Raw genomic sequence first — 20,382 nt, 5'->3', positions numbered from 1 at the left:
GCACAAAACAAAAACAAAAACAAAAACAAACTATTGCTTCAATTTATTGGGGATAAGAAGTTGCAACCTATTTGTCCCAGCCCTTGGTTCTTCGGCACTATCTTCTAATATTTTTTGTTTGGTACTGGGGATTGAAATTATGACCTCATGCTTGCCAGGCAAGTACTTGTGCCACTGAGCTAAATCCCCAGCCCCTGGTTTATAGTATTATTTATGATCCTAAGGCAATCTCACTTGGTATACCAGGAAGAACAAGTCCTCTTGACTAAAATAGTACAATTATGTCCTCTTGACTAAAATAGTACAATCAACAATAACAATAGCATTCAACACAGCCTAGAAAATGATAAGCTGTGGTAACTTCATTTGCCACTTTTAATGATATAAGGTATATTTATGATTATGTAAAACAATCTAAAACAAACCAGAAAGGGGCCAAGGACATAGCTTAGGAGCACAAGTGCCTTCCTGGAAAGTCCAAGGTCCTGAATTTAATTCCTGGTAGTCCCCAAAAACCCATGAAAACAAACCAGAAAATTGTATACGGTATGTATGCCCTTTAAAAATGGTGATTTTTAAAGAAGTTAGGTAGAAAATAGACAAAAGAAGTTTAGAAACAAGGCTAGGGGACAAAGGAAAATTACTTGAACTTTGGGAGACTGATGAAGTCAGGAAGGGAAAAAGGAAGAAATAAAAGCAAGAACATACTAGAACAATGTTCTAGAAATAATGTTCACAAGAAAAAATAGAAATAATGTTCACAAAACTAGGAATAATGTTCACACTCATATAAAAACAAGAGCAGAAACTTTAGATACAGCAATTAGACAAGAAAAGTAAAAGGAATAAAGATAGGAAAGGAAGAAGTTAAACTATCATTGTTTGCAGGTAACATGATACTCTATTAGAAGACCCCAAAACTCCACCAAAAGATTTTCAGTTTAATAAGCAAATTCAGTAACATAGCTGGTTACAAAGCCAACACTCAAGAATCAGTAGCCTTCTTGTACACAAATAACAAACTCACAGAGAGAGAATTCAGGGAAATAATACCTTTTTCAACAGCATCCAAAAAAATGAAATACCTAGGAATCAATCCAACAAAGGATGTAAAAGACCTCTACATTTTAAACTACAGTACTCTGAAAAAGAGATTGAAGAGGATGGAGAAAATGGAGAGATATCCCAAGGTTTTGGGTAGGAAGAACCAGTATAGATAAAATGGTCATATTTCCAAAACTGTTAAGCAGATTCAGTGCAATCCCAATCAAAATTCCAATAGCATATCTCACACAATTAAAAAAAAATCCTAAAATTGATCTGGAACCAGAAGAGACCTAGAATAGCAAAGGCAAGCCTGGGCAACAAAGACCAGATGGGGGCATCACAATCCCTGACTTGAAATTATACTATACTGGCCCTGAATCAAGGCCAGCAGCTTCCTGATGCTGTTGTCAAGCAGGAGCCTAAAGAGATAACTTTCTATGGTCTGTTGGCCATTTCAGAACTTGGGCAGTGAAATGGTCAATTCATTAGAAAGAAACAGCTTGAAACAACCCATCCCCTCCTGGTGAGCAGCTGCGAGTGGGGCAGGCTGTGTGGTCCAGGATAGGAACCACCGGCGTTTACTGGAACCTGTGCCAAGCTTGGACCTGGAGTGCTGAGAAACCAAGCACTCCAGCCCCACCCCCACCCCCACCATGAGCGTCTGAGTGTGGCAGGCTGTGGCAGCCTAGGATGCCACCGATGTTTACTGGGACCCATGCCATGCTGGGACCTGGAGCATCAGGAAACCAAGCAACCCCTCCCCCCATGCCTATTTTATTGATCTTCAATATACATGAATGTATGGACAGCTATTTTGAAGAGAACGAGAGACTGTACGACAGCCGTTAGTGACTTCCCTATTGTCTGGTTTTGAAGACCTAAAATGCCTTCCTCATTCTGTTCAGATCAGTTTTATACTATGTTGTTTTGTATGAATTCTCTATATGCAAAGACATGGACAACTATTTGGAAGAAAACAAAAGATATAATAGATAGTGAAGATCTCTGGTTGTTAGCTTTAAAATTTATGTCTCTTACATTGCTTTCATATGACCTATTTTGTTCTGTTTTGTTGTATTTAATTTTACCCCCTTTAAAATAAAAATGAAGAAATTATACTATAAAGCTACTGTGATAAAAACAATGTGGTATTGCAAAAAAAAAAAAAAAAAAGACCTGAAGATCAATGGAATAGATTAGAAGGTTCAGAAACAACTGCAGACACTAAGCTATCTTATCTTTTTTTTTTTTTTTTTTTGTACCAGGCATCAAACTCATGACCTTGCGCTTGCCTGGCAGACAGTTATTCCTCTGGGCTAAATCCCTGGTCCAAGCCGCTTTATCTTTGACAAAGGTGTCAAACATATTTACTGGTAAAAAGATAGCTTCTTTAATAAATGGTTCTGGAAAAGCTGGCTCTACACATGCTGAAGATTAAAACTGGACCTGTATCTTTCACCATGCAGTAAGCTAAAATCAGAATGGGTCAAAGGTCTTAATATTAAAATAGAAACATTAAATCTATTAGAATATAAGAGTAGGTAAAACTTTTAAAGATATTGGTGTAGACAAAGACTTTTGAACAAAACCCCAATTGCACAGGAACTATCACAAAGAATCAACAAATCTTCCTATATGAAAAGCTTTTGCACAGCAAGAGAAACTACCGAGTGAAGAGAGAACCCACAATGTGGGAGAAAATGTTTGCCAGTTGTTCTTCAAGCAAAGGATTACTATCGAGAACATATGAAGAACTAAAAAAAAAAAAAAAAAAAAAAAATCAGTCCTCCCAGATTTAAAATCCCAATCTAAAAACGGGCATCTGAGATGAATACACACTTCTCAGATGAAGAAATACAAACAGGAAATAAATACATGAAAAAAGGTTCAACATCACTAGTCGTTCAAGAGATTAAAACAATAGAGATTCCCCAGAAAGAATGGCTAGTATCAAGAAACCAACCAATAATAAATGCTGGAGGGACTGTAGGGAAAAGGAACCCTTCTCCACTGTTGGTAGGATTGTAGACTGGTGCAACTGCTGGGGAATCAGTGTGGAGATTCCTCAAAAACCTAGGACTGTAGGTCCCATTGAACCCCGCTATTCCTCTTCTGGGTATCTTCCCAAAAGAATTAAAAACATCATACCAGTGATATATGTGCACCTATGTTTATAGCAGCACAATTTGTAATAGCCAGATCTTGAAAACAACCTAAATGCCCATCAAGTGAGAAATGGATAGCAAAGATGTGGGGTTTTTTTTCCTTTTTTTTTTTTATCGGTACCGGGTATCAAACTCATGACTGCCTGCTTTACAAGGCAGGCGCTTATGCCGCTGAGCTAAATCCCCAGCCCCAAAGATGTGGTATTTTTATACAATAAAATACTAGTCATCCATAAAGAATGATAAACTGCACCCTTTTATAGGTAAATGGATGCACCTCAAGAATATACTTATTAGGGACTGGGAATTTAGCTCAGTGGCATAAGCGCCTGCCTTGCAAGCAGGCAGTTGTGAGTTCAATTCCTGGTACCGATAAAAAATGAAAAAGACAAAAAAAAGAATATACTTATTAGTGAAATAAGACATGTAAACATCATATTGTTTCATTAATGTGATAAGCTAAAAGAAAAATGTATATGTGTATGTATATGTATATAAAGATAGAATAGTTCTACTACTGACTTCTCTGAGTTTGCTGAAAAGAAAGATTTGTACTGGTATTGTTTGGACAGTTAAATACAGATGTCTTGTGCTCTGGGTGAATGATTTGGGGATGACAATACACAATGTATATACCATTGTTGCCCCGATTGACATGCTTTGAAATTTTTTTCTTATTTTTTGTCTTTTTATCTTTTAATAAAATGGGTTTAAACAAATAAAAAAGCAAGAAAAGGATAAAAATTTTAAAAAGAAAGGAAGAAAATAAGAAAAAGTCCACTTCAAGGCACATCTCTACTGTTACTGTTGGACAAAGTTGGCAGACAGAACCCAGATCTGTGTTGATTAAGCCTGGCAAACCAGTTATAGATTTCTGGTGAGCTAGTGGACAATCCCAGCAAGCCTGCATCATTAGTTCTACTAAAGTTCAGGCTGGTTTTTGACTATGAGACTGGAACCTAGTTTGTTCACCCTGAAATGCTCTGTGTCCCTCTTGCCAGCTTGAACTCAGTTCTGCCTCATCCTGATACTGGGAGCTGCTAGATAAAGCCAGCCCATAGATGCTTTCAGTTCTGAGCTCAATTCACCGATCTCCGAGATGGCTATTAACCAATTGCTCTCTCTTGGAGGACTGAGCCTGAATAACTCACTAGGCATTGCAGTCTGCCGTGTCCACTGCTGTGTTCCACTTACAGTTTTTGGAGGTTTCAGTTCATACTCAGCTGGCTCCAAGGCAGGATGGTGTGGCTAAGTGGTAACCACTCATGGCGACTACAAACAGCAAGAGCAAAAAGGGAAAAGGGGGAAAAAGCACAACTCCTTCCCTCCCTAATACTGCATGCCAGCTACCTGCCCCTGGGTGAGTGCAGCACTCACACCACAAATTCCAGCACTATACAACAAACCAATCACAAATGCAAGACTCAGCTACCTTCAAAAAGCCCACCCTCCATGACTGTATGAGGCTTTGGGGGAACATTTAAACACAAACCATAACAGAGACTTAACATTTGCTTTTTCTTAAACCACCAACTGTTCACTCAGGCTTATGCAGGTGTGCAGTGGGTGACTGATGTCAGAGGACCAAACATACCATCCTCATATTTGCTAATGCCACTATTTTTCTGAACATGCATCCTGTAAAGAGCTATGAGTAGGACTTCTGGGAGAAATGACAAATAGATAGCAGCAGCTACGGAGGCTCTCTAAAATAGGCAGCTTAGATTCCAGGAATGGTGCAGTGTGGGGAGTCCTAAGCAGAGGGAGATATACCCTGCTGACACAGGAACGAACTAAGCTGAGAGAAACCAACTGGAAATACAATCCCAGTACTATGACTGGAATAGCTAAAGTCTCAGTGCCAAAGCTGGACCCGCATCTCTGGAAACTGTGGCTTGAATTTCCTGCCGCCACTGCTGCATCTGAATTGGCACAGCAGGGATAGAGTTTCAAAAGCTCTGAGAGTGGGAATCAGCAAGCTGAATTGAGAACAGAGCTGGCAGGGAGCCCTGCATCGACCTGCAGTGAGAGGAACGGGGACCCTTCCATAGTCTAGGAGGCTCCCACAGAGGACATTATGAGACCAGGCAGACTAGCCGGAACAGGACACTGCAGTGACTTCAGTCACATATTCCCCTTTCAAGTGGGACTTGACCTTGGTGAGGCCGCAGACTAAGACCCAGTAGGCTAGCCCAAACCAGGTCCCTCCACCTGGCAGTGCACCCTAATGCAGTGAATCCTTCAGCAGGTTGACTGACCTGGAGGGGCGGGCCCAGCATAGGCTGCCCAGGTCTGTGTCTCCCTAGTACACTGCAGTGGGCAGGAACACCTGGCCAGCCCAAACAAACTGTAACCGACAAAGAAAGAAACTGAGCCTCCTATATACGCTTATATGGAAGGAACAAAAAGTATGGGAAGAGGGATTAACAAGAAAGGGTCCTCAGTCCCCAATCCTGAGCTAATCCAGGAAAGGTAAATGCAAAGGAGAATGAGGACAGAAAACATCCATATCAGGCATGGCACCAATAGACATAAAGTGATATCTTCAGGACCTCACAGATGAGTTCAAAAGTGAAGTATTTGGGCTGGGGATTTAGCTCAGCGGCATAAGCGCCTGCCTTGCAAGCAGGCAGTCCTGAGTTCAATCCCTGGTACTGATAAAAATGAAAAAGACAAAAATAAAAAAAAGAAGCTATTTCTATTAAAAAATAAAAAGGGCTGGGAAAAAAAAGTGAAGTATTTAACCAAACAAAGCAAGATATAAGTAGAATAGTTAAAGAAATGCTAAGCACCTCCCAAGAAAAAACAGATGATGGAATGGAAGAACAGAAAAAAAGGGGAGAATTGTTTAATGGAGAAAATAGAGAAAATATAGAATACATGAAGCAGATTCAAAGAGATTACCAGGAAACTAAAAACTCTATTGAAAGCTGACATAACAGCTTGAAACTAAGGATAGATTATCTGAACTGGAGGACAGATTTGTAATGTGGGGGCATGAAAGGAAAAACTTAAAAATAAGGAAACAAGCAGTAACAATACAAAGGCTAGAAGATGGTAAGAGGACCTATAACTTAAGAATTAAGAATGTAGGGGCTGGGGATTTAGCTCAGCGGCATAAGCATCTGCCTTGTAAGCAGGCAGTCGTGAGTTCAATCCCTGGTACCGATAAAAATGAAAAAAAAAAAAAGACAAGAATTAAGAATGTAAAGGAAGAAGCAGGGATACTAACAAATGAACTGCAAAGGCTATTCACAGAAATAATCAAGGAGAACTTCCCTAATATGGGAAAAGGTAAAAATACTCAAATCTATGATGCATACAGACCACCGCCACCTACAACCCAAATCAGAGCTACACCCAGGCATATAATAATCAAAATTCCAGAAATCCAATATAAGAACAGAATATTAAAAGCTGCCAGAGACAAGAAACAGATCACTTACAAGGGAACACCCATCAGAATTACAGCAGACTTCTTGCCACAAAACCATCAAATCACAAAGAGCATGGGGGGAAATAATTCGAGCTTTGAAAGACAATAACCTCCAGCCAAGATTGATATATCCTGCACAACTGTCCCTAGAAATTAATGGAAAAACAAGGTACTTCCAGGATAAAGATGAACTAGGGGAATTTGCAACCACTAATTCAACTCTACAGAGAATACTGCAGGAAATTCTAAAAGAGAAAAATACCAAAATTCCAGAAACAGTGGCAGAGAGGCCACAATAAATAGAGCAGAAAGTGAAATGAAGAAGACAAACTGACAAGTAATGACAGAAAAAGAGCTCAACAGAAATGAGGCAGAGAAGGTTGGATGGTAGGAACAGCTATTTTGGAGAAAACAAGACATCATAATAGCTAGTGCTAATTTAGTATCATCTTGTTTTGAAGTCCCATCAAGCTTTTGTCCTTCTGTCTCCATCGGTCTTAACATGTTTTATCTTATTGGATTTTATTATATGTGATAATATAAACAAAAACTTTTATAGACAAGGAGATTATACAGAAATCATTGTTCATTTTCTGATAGTTGGTTCTAAATGCCCTGTAATACTGTCATTCTCTTGAAAGGTTTTACATTGTCTTGATATGTTTGATGCTACAGTATACAAAGTTATACTCAAAGATTTCAAGGAAAGAGACACTATGGTAACTACTTTTATGTCGGGATATCTTGTGGTGAAACACTATTTTGCTATTTTGCTTAAATGGTTATGTTCTGACCTGTGCTGTTTTGTTGTTATGTCCTCTTTTATCTCAATCTCCTTTTTTTGTGTGTGTGTCTTTTTCATTTTTATCGGTACCGGGGATCGAACTCACGACCGCCTGCTTGCAAGGCAGGTGTTTATGCTGCTGAGCTAAATCCCCAGCCTCAATCTCCTTTTTTATTAATTTTTTTATCTTTATATTTTTAATTAAGGGAAAAAATAAAAAATAACAGGATATATTATAGTAACCCACTTTGATTTCCTATTAACTTGATTTGAAACCCTGTATTGCTCTCACCATCTTGTTTTGACTGATTTTACTCTGTTCTGTTTTGCTTGATAGTATCAAGCTTGAGAGTATTGGTAACAACTGTGAAGACAATAAGATTCACTATGACGTCCATTCTGGTTTGACTATTATCTTCTTTTGAAGTCCTGTAATGTCTCCAATGTTTTGCTTTTATTAGTTTTGTTCTTTACTGTTTTGTTCAATTTTATTATAACTGATGATATAGGCAATTCTTTTTAAGGTAGCAAGAGGCATTATGGCAACCATTGTTGATCACCTACCTTGTATTCTGTTTTTACATTATGTACTATGTCCATCCTTTTGATTTGACTGACTCCATTTTATTATGTCACATTTGGTTTTATTTTCATCAAAAAAAGTAATAAGAACTGTGGGAGTAATAAAACCCAAAATGTGTAATTGTCATTGTAAAACAGAGAGTAAAAGAAAGTGCTCTAAAGGATATAGCTGCATGTGTATTTAAGCATATAAAATAGATAACCATATTACTGAGTTTTTGTTGGATCATTGAACAGAACTGTTTGCAGTCTCACTGTTTGAATGTCCACTTTATATGCTTTAACTTTGTAACTTGAACAACTATTTCTAAGATGACAATACATAATCTATTAACTAGTGATTTCCTACTGTTTTTTTTTAAATTCTGTATAACTTGTACCCTTTTTCTCCTTAAATAAAATTTTAAAAAAGAGCTATGAGTATTGATTACACATATGAAGACCACGGATTATTTCCTCTCCAATCATTTTTCCTTGTGCTTTCTGCTCCCCTCCCCTTCAGTACTGGCAACAGAACTGAATTGGTTAATTTTCACTCATTGCTGAGTGATGCCCAAAATTAAGGAATGAAAGGTTTATTTAGCTCACAGTTTGTTGAGATTTCAGTCCGTAATTCACTGGTTCCAAAGCAGAGTGGCACATGGCAGAGGGCAACAGTTCACAGCAGAAGAAGACAGCAAAAGCATCAAGAGCAAAATGAGGATTAGCAAAAGAGCAAGCCTCTTTCCCTCTCTTATATTGTATGTAGGATATCCACCCTTAAGCGGATGCAGCACTCATCCTGCCAGTCCCAGCACTAGACAGTGAACAAATCACACTCTAGATTTAGCTGCCCCAAAGAAGTCTGCCCCCTCCATGACTGCATGAAGCCTTGGGAGGACATCCAGACACAAACTGTAACAAGAACCCAAGACCTTATGCATACTACCCAAGTGCTTAACCACTAAGCTACATTTGCAACCCTTTTTTTATTTTTTGAGACAGGGTTTCCTTGAATTATCCATCATAGCCTTGAATTTGCAATCCTCCTGCCTCAGCCTTCCAGGTAGCTGGGACTAGAGGTGTATGCCACTATGCTGCGCTATACCTCCTGCTTTTTAAAATCATAAATATCCCTGAAACCTTCCTTTGCAGTCTTTCATACTTGGCTGCCTCAATGGATAAACTTGGACTTTTGCAAAACCACATGTCAGTGACTGGCATACTGCACAGAAAGAGCCTGGGTTGGTAACAATTCATACAGCGAAGGGGTGCTTTTCCAGGGAGCTTGTGGAGTAAACCTAGCCATTTCTTGCCAGTTCCAGAACTGAAGCCACTGCTGGTACAGCTGCCACTTTGAAGTGGGCTTGGGGGAAAGCAGCTGAGATTAGTTCATGATCCTATCATATAAGGCACAGCCCCTGAAGAGTGTACATTAGTTGAGTCCTGAGTAAAAGGCCCACGGTAGTGGTGGTGGGGTGGAGGGCAGAATTTTGTGCTATAATTAGCCTTAGGAGTAACACAGCTGGGGGCGGGAGATTGAGTACACCCAGCAACTATTTTGAGCAGATTGACGGGACATGTGTGTTGGACTGTAATTATTCCACAGCCAAGTTGCTTGCCTGTGGTGTATGGGGGGGGGATACTAGGGCAGCAAGAGTAGGACAGCCGGACAGGCAGGCAGGCCGGACGGGGCTACCAGCACCTCAACTTCTTTCCCTGGGACACTGTCCAAACTTCAGGGGCCATAGGCCAAGCGGAGCAATGGGTGCTGAGGAGGAAGTCCTGGTCACACTATCAGGGGGAGCACCCTGGGGCTTCCGACTTCAGGGGGGGGCCGAACAGAGGAAACCCTTACAGGTATCCAAGGTAAGGGAGAGCCTCTGAAATGAAGTTTTGGGGAAAGGGGAACCCAAGGGAATCCGGAAAATGTTATGTGGTGGCCTAATGGGGTAGGAGGACAGTGAGGGGCTCCGAAGAAGAGGTGGGGTGGGGGCAAGTGGGCAGGGATGCATGCTCAAGTTTGGTAGGGGAGTGATCTCTGACTCAAGCTTCCGGTGGGGGCTACAAGAAAAGGGAAACCCTGGCGTCCACGGAGCAGAGAAAAAGGGACCTTCAGGTTCCTGCAGCACGGTGGTACCAAAGGCTGGGATCTGGGCCCCTAGAGTTTGCTCTCCAGTGTGTGTGTTTCTCTGCTTCAAACTCCAAGAATGTAGAGAAGGTTCTCATTTCGATCTCACTAAACTGATATGTGACAAGCTGAAGCTGTCTCGCCTAGGCCAGCCCTCCCCTGCCCTGCCCTGCCCTGCCCTGCCCTGCCCATGCCTTTGATGCTCTACTTTCCCTAAGTCAGATCCTTTTTCTCACTGGGCAAGACTTTTTTAGGTGCTAAAAGAATTATGGCAAGATCTGGCCTCCCAGATGAAGTCATTACCCTTTTGGTTTCACAGACTTAGTTTTCTGAACTGTAAAATGTGGGTAATAATAGTATCTACTTCATAGAACTATTCTGAGCAATGCACTAACACTTGTAGCACAGTGCCTAATGCTTATTAAGAACTCAATCAATGACGGCTGTGTGTGCACATGGTGTACACAGTATTCATGGTACACACATGCATGGATCCACATTCACATTATAGTCTCCCAGAATCTGGCTGGGCTGCATATTGTTCTAAAATATTAACTTGTAATGGCACTTGTGATTCCAAGGCCTGGCAAGGAACTATTGGCCAGTAAGGATACTGCCCTCGGAGGAAAATCATGGAGATGTGCTGTCATTTCTAGTACCTCCTCCATGTTGTTTGCTCCAAACCTCCTCCATTCAGTGGTTACCCATGACATGTGTATGACACTTGCCAATCTAGACAGGGCCCCTCAGCTGCAGCTCCAGGTACCTCTGCTCTTTCATCCTACGTGGGTACTTCTGGTCCTTTCTTTTTCACTCTATTCCCACTGGAGTCCTCTACCACCTACAATCTCTCCTCCAACACCTCAGATCCGAAAAAGGAGCCAGGCTGGCAGAGCAGGTCTCCGAGAGAGGGACCACCTCTTGGCGATCAATGGGGTTTCGTGTACCAGCCTCTCTCATGCCAGTGCCATGAGCCTCATCGATGCCTCTGGAACCCAGCTTGTCCTTACTGTGCGCAGGTATGGACCTTCCCTTCCTTTTACCTTAGCCCAAGGACCCTAGGGCTTGCCTTTCCTGCCTCAGCTCTGGGCCTTACTGGTTTAGCTTCAGTAACTAACAAGTACCTATTTCTTCTTGTGTATTTTTGCTGAGGTATAGAGGTTTGTGCATCTCTCCCAAAAGGTTTGATATGTATGCACTTAAAGGTTGAGGTGTCATGTGGTGATTTCAGCAATGGACCTACTTAAACCTCTGGCCTATCTCCTCATCTTCTTTATATCCTTCCAAGCACATTGGAGGAGGATTAACTCTAACCGTGTGCCTGCCCCTGCTTTCCCCTTTACCTCCTTCCCATCCCCTCCAGAGTGCTCTAGCTATTAGCCACATAGCCCGTCTCTCAAGTTTTGTCCTCTTTCCCATCCAGGATTGCAGATGAAGGGCCAGTGAGATCTCCATCCCCTGGGGAGTTTCAGGCACTCTCACCTTTATCTCCACTGAGTCCTGAGCCCCCTGGTGCTCCGATACCACAGTCCCTTCAACCTGGGAGCCTTCGATCACCCCCTGACAGTGAGGCTTACTATGGAGAGACCGACAGTGATGTTGATGGCTCTACCACTCAGGAGAAGCCACGCCGACCTCGCCGGCGAGGCCCTACAAGGCCCACACCTCCAGGAGCCCCACCAGATGAGGTCTACCTGTCTGACAGTCCTGCAGAGCCAGCACCTGCCATCCCTGGCCCTCCCAGCCAGGCTGATAGCCCTGTGAGCTCCCCATCTTGGGAGGAAGGGGCAGCCCTTCAGCCACCCCCAGCCGAGGCAATGCTATTACCCCATGGTCCACTCCGGCCTGGTCCTCATCTTATTCCTATGGTGGGACCTGTTCCCCACCCAGTGGCGGAAGACCTTACTACTACCTACGCCCAGAAGGCCAAGCAAGCCAGTGAGTCCTAAATGCTTTTTTGTTTTGTTTTGTTGTTTCCTAGCCAATCTATGCTTTCTTATCTATAATTTTTACCTACTTCATGCCTCTTAAAAACAGTCTTTGGGACAAGTAGAGAACAGATATAAATGGAAGAGAAAATAATTCTTTTCATAGTCTCCATTAGTTTTGCTATTTGAACCAGTATAGCAAAAATGTACAAGGGCTTCAATTCAACCCAAGAACACAGTAAGTAGGGAAGGCGGAAAAGGACCTGAACAGATGAAGAGTTTGGTAGTGGTTGCTGTTGTTTTGTTAGATGACAGAATGAGGTGAGGGCAGAGGACAGACCCAGGACATGGGAGTATTTATTTGGAAACAGGATAAGAGTTTAGGGGCGTTTACAGTGTTAAATGAAGGCACGATTTTAAAGCTATTACCTGAACTTACAAACTTACTTCAAAGCTTACAAGTATGTATAAGCTTGGTTGGGATTCCTGTGGACTGGAAAACTATGGGACGGTCATGAGATCCCTAGGAAGTGGCAGAGGGAGGGATCTTTGGCTCCTTATCTCATTCAAGAATGTGGACCTGGACAGAAAAAGCCAGTTCTACTTATCTCAAGCTCTTTGCTATTTTTGATGCCAGTTATGGAACCAGATCTAAGAATGAAGTGTTTGCCTGTCCTGTTTCTTCCAAGACCTGCACACAAAGACCCTTATGTCACCTTTGAAATCACAGGATTTTCCCTCTAGTATTCGTCTTTCTCTACTCCTTTCCATCATTCTGACAATCCGTACAATTTTGTATCTTTACATTTGAACAGAAGTTAAGGACTTGACAGTTTAGAGTCTGACATCTCTGGACATGTCTAACATCCCACAAAGAAATTCCAGATACATACTGAAGATCCCATACTTATCACTTCGTATCTCCTCTTCTCCCTTCCATTAGGAGGGGTGAGATTGTGGTTAGTGGCTCATGAGTATTTTTAGCTAAAGTGGACCTCATTGTCCAGTGAAGCAGAGTGGGGGGAAGGGGAGGCAGGTGCCCACGTCCATCATACCAGGACTTGTGGGGCAACCAAGAGAAGAGAAGGGGCCAGGCTCCAAAAATAGCCCAGTGAGCTCATTCAGCTGCCAGCTCTGGAGACAAGACAAAGGGGCTTTAAAAGGCATGGGGGGTTTTTCAAGCTGGTCCTGCTCCAGCCAACACTGCCTTCCTCAGCATGGAGGCTTTTGAGCCCATCAGCCAAGAGCCTCTCAGCCAAGCCAGCTGTGACAAAGCCTCAGATCCAGATTTTGAACTACAAGACCCATTCTATGCAGGTACTACCTTCCCACATTCAAGAGAGTTTTGGGGTGTAGAATGAAAAGCTTTAGAATGAAGGGTGATACCACAAAATTGAGGAAGAGAGGACTTGGGGGAAGGTTATATTCTAGTCCTTTTCTTTTTCTTTTTTTTATTTTTTAACTCAAGAAAACAGCTTGTATACTGTCCTTTTCTTTTTGCTATCCTCTTCTTCCTTTCCTCAGGAGAGCATCACTGACCCTTTCTTAGAATGGCTTGATGCTATGGGCACGTGACAAAGGTGTTTATGATCACACAAGTTGCAGAAAACTCATAGGAAGAGTGTGTGTGAGAGAGAGGTGGGTGTACATTATGAATACAGGAAGGCAGGCATGTGCAAGTCTGCAGGAGGAGATATGTGTGAATAAGAATTGCCTGTATATGTGTATAGCTAGGTTCAAGAAAGTTTTGAGAGTAATAGTTGTTAAGAGTAATAGTGGACCTAAGTGCTGCGTTAAGTGCTAAATTTACTTATATTAGCTCATTTAATCCTCATAGCAACCCTTTGAGGTCACTATTGTCCTCCTCATTTACAGATGAGGAAACTGAACTTCAATGAGGTGAAGTAATTCTCCCAAGAACAAAAGCCTGAACTAAATTCTGATTCCTGTGTCTATTCTCACATCTATAGTACTATCCTATGTTAAGAGAGTCAGGATGAGAGGAATGAAAGCCCTAAATAGAAAGGAGCTTGGTATCTCAAGTGGAAAGTAGATGGAATTTCAGGAATTTTTCCGAAGGAACTGGGGACTATGGATTACAGATCCATGTGTAAGGCGGGGTCTTAGCAGCACGCAGCCTCCCCCATTTCCTGCCCCACCTCCTCGGCCCTACATGGCATGGGAAGTCCTGCCTTGGTTCTCTTCAGCACATAGTCCTCCATGCCTATCTGGTGGTGGATGTCTGAGCTCTACCCAAAAGGCCTGGCAAACAGTGTGGGCAGCACTGACCCCCGGTGAGACAACATTATCCTCATCTGGGACAAAGGAGACTACATTTACCTGGCTTGAGGTATCCTGAAGATTCACAGAGTGGCCTTGGAGAGCAGTACTCTGACTTTTCCCACATCTTGGATCTGAGACTAACTCCAGCTGTGAGTAACAGGGAATGAAGCACAGATGGGTGCCCTGGCAGTTGGAGTTATCAAGAGCTAAGATTCTGGCCAAACTGATAGTCCCTGTGAGGGAACTTTGGGGGAAAAAGCCATCCTGGAGCAATTATGTGTATACATGCAAATGACTCCATGTTTTCATGTATGCATACATATATTTAAGTCTGTGTATGTGAACTAAAGTGTAAGTTGAGATAGTAACTCATTAGTTTTTGGTTTTGGTTTTTTTTTTTGTTGTTGTTTTTGTTTTTTGAGATAAGATCTTGTTATGTAGTCCAGGGTGGTCTTGAACTCATGCTAGAATTATAGGCATGTGCCACAGTGCCCAGGTGAGATATACACTGTTTGTTTGAGACAGGGTCTTGCTTTGGAGTGTGGGCTGGCTTTGAACTTAAGTAACCAGATTGGCCTCAGCCTTCCAAGTACTAGGATTAATGTATGTCACCAGGCCCAAATGGGATATACATTAATGAGAAAGAAAAGTACATTGGAGAAAGTATGCCCACCGTTAGCTTTCAGTAGCAGGCAGATATTCCCATTGAAATGGCATGTGATAGAACATACTGCTATGAGCGTTTCTGGTGTGGACCACATGACAGGGTGAAATTGTAAATGAGGATCTTCATTGTTAAGAACCCTGTGTGTCATGGTAATAGGGGTAACAAGCTGGAAGAATGGATGAATCTCAAAGCTTGTGAAAAGCCTAACAGGGTTTCCGTGGTGGATGAGGGTCCTTTCTCTTCTTTTTTCTTCCTGGGACATTTTCTCTGATTTCCTTGCCTGCCAGTCACACCTCCCTTCTGCAGCCAGTTAGGTGTGGGAAGTGGGTAAGGAACGCTGGGGGTTGGGGGCGCAGATAAGGCAATGGCTCTGGGAAGATAGGAACAGAATGGCGGGAAGGGAGGGCGGAATTATCTGGGCAGCCAAGTGGCCTCCGCCTTCCCTTTAAGTGACCTTGGTCTCACCTTTCACCCTGCAGCAGCCCTTAAATCAGTCATTTCACATGCAAGACGTCCCACAAGGGAGGGGGGCACGCAACGTCGTGGAATGACGGGGTGGGGTTGGCCTGGGTGGAAATGAAAGCTTCGTGACCAGAAGCTTTTAGAAGAGGTTACAAAACCTCACTGATCGTGCACTTTTTGGCCTCCTCAGAACTGCAACGGACAGAGAGCCTCCAAGAGAAGAGTGTGAAGGAAGCAAAGACCAAATGCAGGACTATTGCATCCCTGCTAACTGCAGCCCCCAACCCCCACTCCAAGGGGGTGCTTATGTTTAAGAAACGGAGGCAGAGAGCTAAGAAGTACACTCTAGTGAGCTTTGGCGCTGCAGCCGGGACAGGCACGGAGGAGGAGGACGGTGTTCCCCCAACAAGTGAATCCGAGCTGGACGAAGAGGCCTTCTCCGACGCGCGCAGCCTCACCAATCAGTCTGACTGGGACAGCCCCTATCTGGACATGGAACTGGCAAGGGTGGGCTCAGGCACAGCTGAAGGCCAGGGTGGGCAGCTGAGCGAGGTCTCCGGGAAAGGGGTTCAACTCTTTGAAAAGCAGCGCCAGCGCGCAGTCTCCAGTACCCTGGAGTCGGTTCCGCTGAGCCAGGCAGCCGTGCTCAATGGTGAAGGTGTGCAGTCACCGCCCCGGGCCCAAAGTGCTCCTCCAGAGACGGCTGTACTCCCACCCAGCCCTTTGCCAGCCCCAGTAACCAGTCCCAGACCCTTCCTTCCAGGTGGCGGAGCTCCTTCCCCTGCTCCGAGCATCTTCAACAGGTCAGCTAGGCCCTTTACCCCGGGCTTACAAGGGCAGCGGCCAAGTACCACCACCTCGGTGATTTTCAGACCTCTCGCTCCCAAGAGGGCGAACGAGAGCTTGGGGAGCTTCGGGCCCGTCCCAGCCCCTTTCGTGTCCGCCCCATCCCCCTTCATGCCCTCTCCGCAGGAGCCCACGCCTCTGCAGAGCCTCACCACAGGGGTTTCTAGCCACGGGCCCTCGCCTGGCTCCCCTAGCACCCCACGGTCCTCGGGTCCTGTAACGGCCACCAGTTCCCTGTACATCCCAGCCCCTAGTAGACCCGTGACACCTGGCGCAGCCCCAGAGCCCTCCGCTCCTCCTAGTGCAGCTGCCATGACCTCCACCGCCTCTATCTTTCTCTCGTCGCCTCTGCGACCCTCTGCGCGCCCGGAGGCGCCCGCGCCAGGCCCAGCGGCCCCCGACACCCCCAGCGCTCGCGAGCAGCGCATCTCCGTGCCGGCTGCGCGCACTGGCATCCTACAGGAGGCCCGGCGCCGCGGGACCAGGAAGCAGATGTTCCGCCAGGGGAAAGAGGAGCCGAAGAACTCGCCCAACCCCGAACTGCTGTCGCTGGTGCAGAACCTGGACGAAAAACCCCGACCCGGGGTTGCTGAACCTGGTCTGGAGGAGGATGCTCTGAGCCTCGGAGCTGAAGCCTGCAATTTCATGCAGCCACCAGGGGGCAAGAGTTACAAAACGCTGCCTCACGTGACACCTCAAACCCCGCCCCCAACGGCTCCCAAGACCCCGCCCCCTCTGACTCCTAAGACTCCACCCCCAGTGGCTCCTAAGCCCGCATCTCGAGGGCTCCTTGATGGGCTAGTGAATGGGGCGACCCCCACACCTGGAATCCCTGAGCCTCCAAGGCTGCAGGGCAGGGGCGGGGAGCTGTTCGCCAAGCGGCAGAGCCGGGCCGACAGGTATGTGGTGGAAACGACACCAGGTCTTGGCCCTCGGCCCAGAAGTCCTTCTCCTACCCCCTCACTGCCCTCTTCGTGGAAATATTCGCCCAACATCCGTGCCCCACCTCCAATTGCTTACAACCCACTACTGTCACCCTTTTTCCCCCAGGCTGCCCGAACTCTCCCTGCGAAGGCCCAATCCCAGGGGCCTCGGGCAGCCTCCAAGCAGGGCATCAAAGCTCTGGATTTCATGCGGCATCAACCCTACCAACTTAAAACTGCCATGTTCTGTTTTGACGAGGTTCCTCCAACTCCTGGCCCCACCTCCTCCGGGGCCCCCAAAACTGCCCGAGTCCAGGAGATCCGCAGATTTTCCACCCCGGCGCCCCAACCCACCACAGAGCCCCTGGCTCCTACAGTGCTTGCCCCCCGAGCAGCCACCTCACTGGATGAACCCATCTGGAGGGCAGAGCTGGCCTCGGCCCCTGTCTCGAGCCCAGCCCCTCCTCAAGAGTCTCCCAGAGGCTTTGGGGCCACCCCCAATTCCTGTGGTTTCCAGGTAGCCAGGCCCCGATTCTCAGCCACCAGAACAGGATTGCAGGCTCATGTGTGGAGGCCTGGGGCAGGGCACCGCTGAGCAGGGCATGGGTCCCAAGACCAAGGAGGAGTGGAACATCCAGACTTAAAAGCTGCTTCTCCTGCCCTATCCTACCCTCTCCCAGGAATCTGGAGGCTAAAGTCCCTCCTGCCAGAGATAGGTTTGAAGTTAGTGTCTCCTCCCAGCTTCCTGCTCACTCCCTATCTCCCTGCTGCTTTCCAACCTATTATCCCTACTTTGGTGTCTTTGCTTCTCTTTATGTTTGCTTGCCTGGATCTGTGTACATTTCCTGGCCTCTATCCGTACGCTTCTATGAGTCTCTTTACCCTTGTTCTCTTCTCTGTGGGCCTTCTTTTAATGTTCAGTGAGAAGCACACAGAGTAGAAGTAACTACTGGAAACCTAGGCTAGAAGCTCACCAGCAGGAAGACAGCAAAGAGACTGAACTGATCCTTGTTTGCACTAACCCTCTCCCTACTCTTCACTCTGCTTTCCCAGGGTTAGCTGGCATATATCTAGAGTATGTATGCCTGGGGTGTGCGTGCGTGCAAGTGTGAGCAAATGTGTGTGATCAGGATCTGATCTGGGAAGATGTGCTCCTCTGTCTGAGGCAAGAATAATAGAAGTATAAATAAAGACCCCATCTGGGTCTCAGCTTCACATTGGTAGAAGAGTCAGATGTCCCCACATGGAGACTAGTGGGAGAAAGGGCTTCCCTGGGGAGCAATGCTAGAGAGCAGTGTCTACAAATACACAGAATCTTGGGAACAAACGATGCATGACAAGACTGAAGGATTGGGATAGTTTTATGGACTGAGTGATATCAGCTATATCAGCAACAGAACTAAGAATCTTCTGGACTTCAGAAAGTTAGCAAATAGAATTCTGTACTGAGCAACCCAATCTCAAAGATGTTAGAACAAAAAAAAAAAAAAAAAAAGAACAGAAAAAGAAAAAAAATTTCCTGTGGGTATGAATAAATTATTGGTTTCATTGTTTTATAAGCCTGAAACAGAAGGGGGAAGAAAGCTGGAGTGAGGGGAACAGGAATTTAGCTCAGTGGCCTAAGTGCCTGCCTAGTGAGTTTGATCTCCGGTACCACCAAAAAGCAAAACAAAAGCTGGGGTAAGGTGAGTGAGACAGAAAGCAAGAGTGGAACAAAAATGGGTGAAAGTGATAGATTATAGTGAGGGAGAGGGCAGTGTTGGCAGAGTGGAGCTGGCTGGCAACCAACTGAGTGAGATGGAGATTGGGAAAAAATACCAGGGACATGAATGCACTTGCCAGTTAAGGGGGATGGTGGCAGGAGGGGCCTGCGAGGGTGTGCTGAGAGCTGAGAGGAGCTGGTGTCTGCTACTTCCTGTGAGCCGTCCTTGTTTGTCTTCTGTGCCTTGTCCTGGCTACCTGGGAAGGGCAGGGAAGCACCACAGCTTTCCAGTCCTACCCCATCCCTCAAACGCGCAGCTCTTACTCCTTTTCAGCTTCAGGTCCTCATTTTGGATTCTAGAAGAGCATGGACTCCCTTTTTACCAAGACCATCGCCAGCTACGTTTGCTGTTTGATCTGAAAGTGATCATTTCCTTTGCATTTTGGGTGTGAGTCACAGCTCTTTGATTTGTGCACAAGAATAAACTTATGTCACTTACCTTCCATGGCTGTCATATCTCCTGATTTTATACCTAATCCTGATCTTCTTTGATCGTCTCTAACTCATTACCCTCATCGGATTCCTGATCTCAGTCTCTATCCCACACTCCCGTTTCCCACCCCTTGCCCTTCATTCTGAACTATTGTGCTGTTTCTACCAATTCCATTCTGCTTCCATTTAGCGATCCCCACCACTGCTCCTAGTTTTGCCTCCCTGCAGTCTCCATCCAGATTCTCCCCCTCGCCCTTCACTGCTCCATACTTCCCAGGGGAAAGTATTCTAATTCTTTTACCATCAACACTTCCTTCCTCCCTGGAGAAAGCAACCATGTTAAACATTCTCTGAGAATTAAATGAATAGAAAGCAATGACCTGGGCTGGGGATTTACCTCAGTGGCACAGTGCCTCCCTGGCAAGCTTGAGGTCCTGAGTTCAATTCCTGGTATCCACCCCCCAAAGAAAGAAAGAAAGAAAGCAATGACTGGTGGTGAAGGTAGAATGAGAGAAGGAACAAAAAGTGGAAGCCAGGGGGCTGGGGATTTAGCTCAGCGCCATAAGCACCTGCCTTGCAAACAGGCAGTTGTGAGTTCGATCCCTGGTACCGATAAAAACGAAAAAGACCAAAAAAAAAAAAAAAAAAAAAAGTGGAAGCCAGGCATGGTGGCACATATCTGTAATCACAGCACTTGGGAGACTGAGGTAGGAAGATCTGAAATTGGAGGCCATCCTGGGCTACACAGCAAGTTCAAGTTTGGCCTACATTACATAATGAGCCTTTTTTTTTTTTTTTTTTTTTTTAAACCGGGGATCGAACCTATGACCTTAGGCTTGTCAGGCAGGTGCTTATGCCACTGACCTAAATTCCTGGCCTGAGACTCTTTCTTACTGAACTCAAAAAATAAAGGAAGGAAAGAAGGAAAAAAGAAAGAAAAGGGGGGAAAAAACAG

The 20,382-nt window shown here is 45.0% G+C and overlaps 1 protein-coding gene and 1 non-coding gene across 3 annotated transcripts; both read left to right on the top strand.

The window, feature by feature from the left end:
• The first annotated feature begins 1,414 nt into the window (after nt 1-1,414).
• Nucleotides 1,415-1,548, top strand: LOC111757978 (small nucleolar RNA SNORA2/SNORA34 family). The gene has a single exon (XR_002792231.1). It is a non-coding gene; the product is annotated as a small nucleolar RNA SNORA2/SNORA34 family (small nucleolar RNA).
• An 8,050-nt stretch (nt 1,549-9,598) lies between these two features.
• On the top strand, nt 9,599-19,438 carry Synpo2l (synaptopodin 2 like). Of its 2 annotated transcripts, XM_003473794.4 has the most exons (4): nt 9,599-9,862; nt 10,992-11,143; nt 11,548-12,062; nt 15,655-19,438. In XM_003473794.4, the coding sequence occupies exons 1-4, from the start codon at nt 9,758-9,760 to the stop codon at nt 17,826-17,828; spliced, it is 2,946 nt and encodes a 981-aa protein (XP_003473842.2). In that variant the 5' UTR covers nt 9,599-9,757; the 3' UTR covers nt 17,829-19,438. The 2 variants fall into 2 exon arrangements, with proteins under 2 accessions (XP_003473842.2, XP_005005389.1); XM_005005332.4 differs by lacking the exons at nt 9,599-9,862; nt 10,992-11,143; nt 11,548-12,062 and adding an exon at nt 13,154-13,369.
• Nucleotides 19,439-20,382: the final 944 nt, after the last annotated feature.

This window comes from Cavia porcellus, unplaced genomic scaffold, assembly GCF_034190915.1.
Source record: "Cavia porcellus strain 051 isolate PalLab524CR breed Dunkin Hartley unplaced genomic scaffold, mCavPor4.1 scaffold_28, whole genome shotgun sequence".
NCBI lineage: Eukaryota > Metazoa > Chordata > Mammalia > Rodentia > Caviidae > Cavia > Cavia porcellus.
Note: the sequence above shows the minus strand (reverse complement) of the source record. Positions and strands in the feature narration are given on the sequence as shown.

Bases quoted from the DNA above. Each gene is read 5' to 3' on its own strand.
- Synpo2l (XM_003473794.4), top strand. From the start codon at position 9,758: ATGGGTGCTGAGGAGGAAGTCCTGGTCACACTATCAGGGGGAGCACCC. The intron at 9,863-10,991 runs GTAAGGGAGAGC...CCAACACCTCAG, and splicing joins AACCCTTACAGGTATCCAAG to ATCCGAAAAAGGAGCCAGGC. The intron at 12,063-15,654 runs GTGAGTCCTAAA...TGGCCTCCTCAG, and splicing joins CCAGAAGGCCAAGCAAGCCA to AACTGCAACGGACAGAGAGC.